The following is an 8,787-nucleotide window of genomic DNA, read 5'->3' as shown; positions in this document are numbered from 1 at the left end:
CTCTTTCCCTAAGCCTTGATAATATTTCTGTCCAGCTTTGCCTAAACCAGAGGATAAAACGTTTTATAGAAACTGTCTTCTACTTCTTTCTTAGAGATACTCTACACAATTGAGTCCCACACACCTAATTGGCTCAAAGGAACATTTCTAAAGAGTGGAAGGAAAGCTGAGGTCTATCTTTTCTTTTTTTTTTTTCAAAGATTTTATTTTTATTTATGTGACAGAGAGACAACCAGCGAGAGAGGGAACATAGCAGGGGAGTGGGAGAGGAAGAAGCAGGCTCCCAGAGGAGGAGCCCCATGTGGGACTCGATCCCGGAAGGCCAGGATCACGACCTGAGCCAAAGGCAGACGCTTAAGGACTGCGCTACCCAGGCACCCCGAGGTCTATCTTTTCTGTTACTTGCTCAACCTTTGTTCTTGAGTTCCCACAGCTGAACTTACAATGTCTGTTGCTTCAACCCTCCAAAACATTGATTCGGCCTCACCTCCTGTCTTTGGGGTAAATTAAACTCATCTTCAAAGAGACCCTTTGCCCCTTCCACAAAATCTCCTATGTCCTCCAGTGTTGTTCTACATTCTAGGCTTAGTGTGTGGAAGACTGAAACTAAGAACCCAAGACTGAAGCTTGTCAGATATCCAGCCATTCTTCTAAGGTCACAAAATCCAAAGTAAATATTAAATTCATGTAGCCCAGCTATGAAACAGTAAACAAGAAAACAAACAAAACAAAACAGTAAATGAGATACAGGGCTTCCTCCTCATAGCTTTTTTTTTTTTTTAAAGATTTTATTTATTTATTCGACAGAGATAGAGACAGCCAGCGAGAGAGGGAACACAAGCAGGGGGAGTGGGAGAGGAAGAAGCAGGCTCATAGCGGAGGAGCCTGATGTGGGGCTCGATCCCAGAACGCCGGGATCACGTCCTGAGCTGAAGGCAGATGCCTAACCGCTGTGCCACCCAGGCGCCCCCCTCCTCATAGCTTTGGAACATGAAAAGAAAAGCAAAACTCAACTTTCCCATTTTATTTAAGCAGATAAACACCATCATCCACTGCTGAGGTCCTAACTTTGGAAGTAACCCAAATGTCAATCACAATATAAAGAAAAAGCTATTCGCTCTAGGGACTATACCTATTTAAGACAACAGGAAGACTTACCAAAAAGTGCACCAAAGGGGAAAAAAAAAAAAAAAAAGAAAAGTGCACCAAAGGGTTTTCTACACAGCCCCATCAACTGAGCACTGACCTCTCAGCAAGGCTGAGGATCTAAGCACTAATGCATCTAATCAAAAAACCAAATAAAAGGAATCTTGCTTTATAACTCTGTAATAAATATAGAGAAAGAATCTTTTTAGTGAGCACACTTCCAAGTTAAAAAAAAAAACAACTTTGAAAGACTACACTAGAGGTGGTGTTCTAAAGAAAGACAAAAAAGATGTGCTTAACATATTAATAGAGTTTATTAACTTAAGAATCTGATTTTAAGCATCCTGCGTTTGAGAGATAAACACTGATTTTTTTTCCCCTTAACTTTCTACCTAATCTTTTGAGTTTTTTAAAGATTTTATTTATTTATCAGAGAGGGAGCATACAAGCAGGGGGAGTGGCAGGCAGAGAGAGAAGCAGGCTTCCTGCTGANCAAGGAGCCTGAGGCGGAACTGGATCCCAGGACCACAGGATCATGACCTGAGCTACCCAGGCGACCCTACCTAATCTTTTTTTTTAAATAACATTGTACTTATACCCTATTGCCATCAACATTTAAGTTTCCTGGTAATCCCTGTTTTGTTCTCTTAGACATTTGACTATCTATAGTATTACTAAACCTGAATTGCACAATCTATAAATATTGTGAAACAGGTTTCAAAGTTTTCTGAAGAAAATATACAAAAGTCTGGCCAATTTCCACACACTGCTGGCCACTTAAATAACATTTCTAATTAGGTTATAGGTAAAGAGGATTTCATTATATTACAATTTTGTTTAAAATGGCCTCCATCTCTATACTGGTATTGTCAAGAGAGAAAAGTTGTTTATTATTGCTCTCTACCCTAGTCTAAGTACAGTATTCTCTCTCATTTAGAGAAACTATGAGGTTTTGCTTCTTTTGTGAATATCCAAAATGATTAGAGGTGTGAATATACACATTCTTCTAAAATAATTCCTCAACCAATGAATGATTAAAAACTTCCAAATTGGACATTACAACACTTTTGCAAATAAAGGCCTTCTTTCCTGGGTAATGGTTTCTTAAATCCTATTCTTGGAAAAGAGGAACAGAATATGTCTCATATAGCCATAATTTAGGTGACTATCGTGCCCTTTCATTTTAAATAAATAATAACTCACATGATTCAAATTATCACTAACCATTGGATCAATGATAACCCAGGCCCTCTAATATATTTTAACGCATTAATTCACATTCTTTAACTTTTTACCCCCTATGTTTCTAACCTGTAACTTTTAAAGATCCAATTGTTTCCTACCTTGTCTCACACAGTAAACAAACCATCCTGGAGTCAGACAGCATCAACCGTATTTAAAGAAAACTACAGGTGTACTTTTAGATTTACACCGCTTAACAAATCCAAGTGGCATTTCATGTTACTTCTAAAATAAATTTATCTACTAGATAAATAAAAACTAAAAATTCCAAGTCTCAAACTGAGTAATAATTTTTAATAATAATAAAAATCATCTTTCCACACAATTCTTTATGGTTCACAATCAGGAGTGAGAAATTACAGAACCATGAGGTTCTACAGACTAAAAACCTAACAATATAATATTTCTGAATGGCTACTATAAGTAATATAAATCAAACCCTTAAGGACTCCATTCAGAGTCAACTGTAATTCTTAAATGTATTATCCAGTGTTGTTTTTATTAAGTGGACCATCCTGGGACTTTACAATTGTTCGTTAAGTTCTTCATCACAGGACTGAAATCTCCATTTGCTGATCTGTGACTGGCATTTTGGAGAACGTCAAAACAATGAAGTACGAGCTGGCTCACGCAAGGTCAAGAAATAGAATCATATTCTCAACCTCCCCAATATAACTTAAGTTTATGATCTTAGTTGTTGTCCTAGTCAAATTCAAACCTTGAATTCTTATGAATATATCTTTTGAGGTTCTTTGAATATCTTAGGATGAAAAAATATCAAGTTACAAAGCTGCAAAATAAATTATCAATAACTAGGTTTTTTTATCTTAATGTTTGTGTCCGCATAAATTTACAATATTGAAGTGTTTAATTCAATAAACATTTATTGAAGCTTATTATTTATGAAGGCCCTTTAGGCTCTACCAGACGTTTGAGTAAGACAAAAGTTTTGACCTCAATGAACTGATAAAACAAACAAATAACTATACTACAAAACATGGTATAAGTGTCATAAAGAAAGTTTAGGAAAATACCATAGGCCTTTAGAGAAGGGAGATCACAATCTGCGCTGGGTCAGAGAAAACAATGTGAACCAAGACATGAGGGGAAATAGGATGAGCAAGGAACATGTTTAGGAAACAATGAAAGCTTGGCTAGAGTCCAGTGCACAGGCAGGAAGTCAGACTCCAAAGACAGATAAGAGCCAAGCTGTCTACAAAGGGCTTTAAGTCAGGCTGAGCACCTAAAATAAAGCCACTGTGTGTGGCTGTGCTACAAATAAGACGGTGACTCTTGGGGAGAGAAAGTAACTGACGAAATAAGCTTTGCTGAAAGCACAGGGACAAAATGAGTTACTAAAAGCCTGCTATAGGGGCACCTGGGTGGCTCAGCTGGTTAAGGGTTTGTCTTCAGCTCAGGGCGTGATCTCAGGGCCCTGGGATGGAGCCCCACATTGGGCTCCTTGCTCAGCGGGAAGCCGGCTTCTCTGGCTCCCTCTTCCCCTACTTGTGCTCTCGCTCTTTCTCTCTCTAATAAATAAGTAAAATCTTAAAAATAAATAAATAAATAAAGCCTGCTATAAGCCAGAAAAGGGAATACGAAGGGTCTGAACCAGGTGATTTCCAGGATATACTGGAAATGGAAAGCTGATGTACTTAGAATCTACTGGACTTGGTAGATTTGGTATTCAGGGCAATGAAGATGGAAGGGGGCAGTCAAAAGATCAGGCCACAGTTCTGAACCTGGATGACCAGAAGAACATTAAGCACCCTAATGAAATTAGGAAATCAAGGGGAAGAACTGGACTTTTTGTATTGTTTAGTTCAGGGGAAGAAAGGTGAAAATGACATCTGAGTCTGGACATGTTACATTTGAGGAATAAGGTGCAAACATCTGGCACACAATTAGAAACAACACTCCATCATGAGGATGAGATTTCACTTCTTGCCACAGAAAAGATGCTTCAAGGAGTATAAGTAAACAAGACAAAATATGAAAGCAAAGATAAGAGATGAAGATAGAATCTTGGAGAATTATGACATTTAAAGAATGAGAAAAGGAAGAGAACCTAATAAAAGTAACTACTGGTCTGAGGTAAGGCATGAAGCAAAATATCTTAAGAGCTACAATGTCTGATAAGAATTTCAATATGGAGAAGCTATCTTTACAGTGCCAAAACTGAGAAAGACCCAAGGAAGCTAAGAACTCAGAAAAATAAAAGCCCACTGGGATGTGTCATTGAGAAATGCTGTGATTAAGAAGTCGGGTAGCAGGGGCGCCTGGGTGGCACAGCGGTTAAGCATCTGCCTTCGGCTCAGGGCGTGATCCCGGCGTTATGGGATCGAGCCCCACATCAGGCTCTTCCGCTATGAGCCTGCTTCTTCCTCTCCCACTCCCCCTGCTTGTGTTCCCTCTCTCGCTGGCTGTCTCTCTCTCTGTCGAATAAATAAATAAAATCTTAAAAAAAAAAAAAAGAAGTCGGGTAGCAAGGATTTGAGAAGGAGAGATGGCAACAGAGGTAAGTCAGTAATCTTAGCAGTCTTTTAAAAATAGCAAAATCCACTAACCTACCACCAAGGGAAAGAACTACAGTCAAATACTAATGTAAATCCAACAGGTGGCTGGTAAATCCACTGGAGGAGGGGGGAATCCTTTACTTGTAACATTTTATGATTTCTATGAAGTAAATACTACCAGCATGGCTGATTTCAAGCTGCCAAAAGTTGGCAAAACTCCTGAAAATTTAGCAATGGTTGCCAGTATAAGCCAACTGCAACACACCACAGCAAACCACCTATTTTACTGTCTGCTCTGCAATAGAGCAATTCTGTCGCAGCTTTCCCCTAAACTCAAGAGATACCTTGTCTGGGACAACCTTGCAGCAATTCACATAAGTTTTCCCTACTCTTGTTACATTTAGCTTTCTCAACTGTATTGCAAGGGAAAAGGGTTAGATGTTGAAAGCCTAATGGCTTCCAGGCATGCCTGTCTTCACTGAGAAAGTCACAAAGAAAAAAAAAACAAGAATCATATGTGTCAAAGAGCCTTCCTAACACCATTTTATAATTGTTTCCTTTGTTAATGTCAATTCCCCATTTAAACCTGAAATGTCTTAAAGATAGGGAACTTGATTCAAGACCTGTTTTCCCACAACCTACATTGGCTCTTGGGATAGTTCTATTGTTGATTAACCAATTTTTTTAAAAAAAATAAGCTCTGTATCAATGCAAGGATTAAATAACAAAGTGTCAATGGAGTAAGCACAACAAACAAGAACCAAACATCCCACATGAGTCCCAGTCCTACTGAGAAGCAGCAGAGACATTGGAGAGGACACTAAACTAAATCTAGACACCTGGGGAGCTCCAAACCAGCTCTGCCACTTGCTAGTGGGAGCCCTTTCAGTTGCAGTTGCAAATGAAAAATGGACAGTAATACCATGCACACAGGGTTGACCTTAGGTTTACTATAAACACCTTTAGGCAGCACCTAGCAGGAGCAGGTACTTGCGTCTCTGCTTGGTACAGTTCAGAAGACAACACTAGTATGGGCAATGGATGGACACTGCTCAAGTATACTGCCAAGAGTACCAAGGAGGCCCACCTCTGTCATGGGACTATGGCTGCTCAGCTGCTAAAGATTTTTTTATATCTGTCCCCAATGACCTGTGGACATCACCCAATCCACAAATTCCTTTCACAGTCATGCCCTGGACTCCCAGGTCCCACAACAATATGGAGACCAAAGAGTCCACCTAAAAGCAGTTTCAGCAAGAGCAAAAAAGGGGTGCCTGGGTGGCGCAGTCGTTAAGCGTCTGCCTTCGGCTCAGGGCGTGATCCCAGCGTTCTGGGATCGAGCCCCACATCAGCCTCCTCTGCTGGGAGCCTACTTCTTCCTCTCCCACTCCCCCTGCTTGTGTTCCCTCTCTCGCTGCCTCTCTCTGTCAAATAAATAAAATCTTAAAAAAAAAAAAAAAGAAAGATTAAAAAATGTTATGACAAACTAGGTGGAAACATGCTACCAGTTAGGTTCCTTCTTGTGCCCACATGAGGACATTCAGCATCTTACTTCAACAAGGAAGTCAGTTCATCAACAAACCAAAACAATGGATCCAGTCATAATGTAAACAAACTTCAAGGGAAGAACTTAGTTTCTAATATTTCAAAACTGTCACCCACCCCCACCCCATATCCTTCCGAATACAACTGTGTTCATGGTACTCCATATTACCTTCTATAATTTAGGTTATGTTTCATACGCAAGTTTCTCCAGACATCTGAAGTAGAATAGTTATTAAAATATTAAACACATATATGGAAACAAAGAAGTTTATTTACTTTCCAAAAGAAATGACTAGCCTTGAGAAAATATGGCAATAATATTCATAATTTAATTTTTCCACTAATTAATTGCTATTTAACTACTGACAAGGGCATGAAGTTAGTTACAGGTGGAAGAGAATAATTTAAACTTAGTATATTTGTGTATCAAAAAGTTTCACGATGGACATCTGTCCTCCAAATTTCATAGTTTTCTACATATACATATGTTCTGAGGAGCAAACACACACAATTCTCTGGTAACGCCAGAACACTTAGAAGCAAAGGAAGATCTCTGAAAGATTATTACTTCTGAACTTGCTATCTATATCTTGTTAACTTTCTATTAAGTATCTGTATATTAAACGCTTTCTGAAACCCAAAGTCATATACCCACGTCCCCAGCCCCCTTTCCCTCACGCTGGGGTCCTCCTTCCCCCGACACCCCGCAATCTCCTGCACTTTCCAGGGTGATTTTGGGCTCTCCCATCTCCTACGGCCCCAGAGAAGCGCCGCCCCTTCCTCCAGGCCCCGGAGGCTCTGCCCAGGCGGCGCATTCATTCTCGTCCCGGGCTGGACAGAGAACAGTGCGCACCTGCAGGCAGTAACTGCGCTCGGAAGTGCACGAGTGACTGAGCCGTTTCCCCTGTCTCAAGGCAGGTGTGGGGACGCCCGGTCACCGGCCGCCCTGGGGCAGGCGAGGTCAGAGGAGTCCCCGGATGACGAGCCCAGTGTGGGTGCCGGGCCACCCTTAACCCGGGCCCCTCCGCGCGGAGGTCCAGCGGCCTTCGGCGTGGCCGGGTCGGATTCACACACTTCCCGCGCGTCGGCGCCGAGAGGCGCCCGGCAGGGACAGAGCCAGGCCGGGGCGTCTCTCGGGGCGCAGCGCGGTCTCACGCCGGGCCGGACGATAAAGACGCCAGGCGGGGTACGAGTCGTCGGAGATGCCGCCCGCCCCGGCCTGGGCCAGTGTGGAAGGCGCGATCCCGAGCCCCACGAAGTCCCGAGCGCAACTCACCTCTCGCAGGTGTCCGACGAGTCCACCTCCTCCTCCTCCGCTGCCATGGCCGCCGTCACCGCACGAAAGCCGGAGCGCGCCTTCCAGCCGGCTGACAGGCCGACTGGGACACCAGGAGCGGCCTCCGCCCTTAAGGCCACCGCCGCCCGCGCATGCGTCGCCCTCCCACTCGCGCGACGCGGCGGCGAGGCCGCGCGCGAGCGCGTGCCCGACTATCTCCACCCACATTGACCAGCTGCGCGTGCGCCCAAATGGCTGGCGCGCTAGGGTATGGGCGCTGGGCGGGGCTGTCAACCGGGGAACCGGTAAGACTTACCTGGCAGCGTTAGGTAGTAACTGGTTTCAGTAATGACCATGTTAATGCATCAAACCCTAATATTAACTCAGTGCCGGGCACAAGGCAGGCATTCTTGAAGTACCCTGGGACCTTCGCTGGAAGAGCTAAGATAGTATCCCATAGACGCTGCTTTGGCGAATGGAACTGCAGCAATGGAGGGGACTCTGGCCTTCCGCCTGCCCGTTCCTGCGGGTGGGTAGCCCCTTGGGTGATTAAGGACTCTTCAATCAGCCAATATTCACTGACGTGCTGGGGTTACATTAGTGGCCAGAACAAGCAACTCCCTTTAGCCCTGAGCTATATGTATTGGAAGGATATAAAGTCAGTGTGTAGGTACTTAAAGTTCTTGAGGGGGATTCGCTAACATAAATGTCAACGTCGTTGACCTGTTTTCAAGTCTTTTAACCATCAGATGCTGCCGGGTTTTGTAATTATACCTCTCCCTATGGTAGGGGCCAAGGGCAGGCTGCCTCCAAATATGCCACTTTGGCCTATTGATTATTTAAATAAAAGTTATTTAAGAGAATCTATGTAGGAAGGACACTCAGACCCTCCTCTGTCCCCTGAAAACAGGAAATAAATCTCCATGTGATAGGTACCCTCTCTGCGCCAGGAGGTAAAGAGACCGCCTTATCACCAGACATGGGAAATTTAGAGCCAAGAAGGGTTTATAAACAACCCTAGCTACTTTTCACTAATTTACTATCCCAGCCAAATTCTGTTTA

At 43.0% G+C, this 8,787-nt stretch overlaps 1 protein-coding gene across 2 annotated transcripts in view; it reads right to left on the bottom strand.

Moving 5' to 3' along the window:
* The window catches only part of ABHD5 (abhydrolase domain containing 5, lysophosphatidic acid acyltransferase), a 30,689-nt gene extending 22,774 nt beyond the window's left edge, over positions 1-7,915 (bottom strand). For both annotated transcript variants that reach the window (XM_040637035.1, XM_040637034.1), the window contains exon 1: positions 7,726-7,915. Coding sequence is in view for 1 of the 2 variants with exons in the window: in XM_040637034.1 (XP_040492968.1) it covers positions 7,726-7,772 (47 nt within the window). In the remaining variant the exon portion in view is untranslated. The remainder of the gene's footprint in view (positions 1-7,725) is intronic.
* Positions 7,916-8,787: the final 872 nt, after the last annotated feature.

Source organism: Ursus maritimus, unplaced genomic scaffold (assembly GCF_017311325.1).
Source record: "Ursus maritimus isolate PB19 unplaced genomic scaffold, ASM1731132v1 scaffold_20, whole genome shotgun sequence".
Lineage (NCBI taxonomy): Eukaryota > Metazoa > Chordata > Mammalia > Carnivora > Ursidae > Ursus > Ursus maritimus.
Note: the sequence above shows the minus strand (reverse complement) of the source record. Positions and strands in the feature narration are given on the sequence as shown.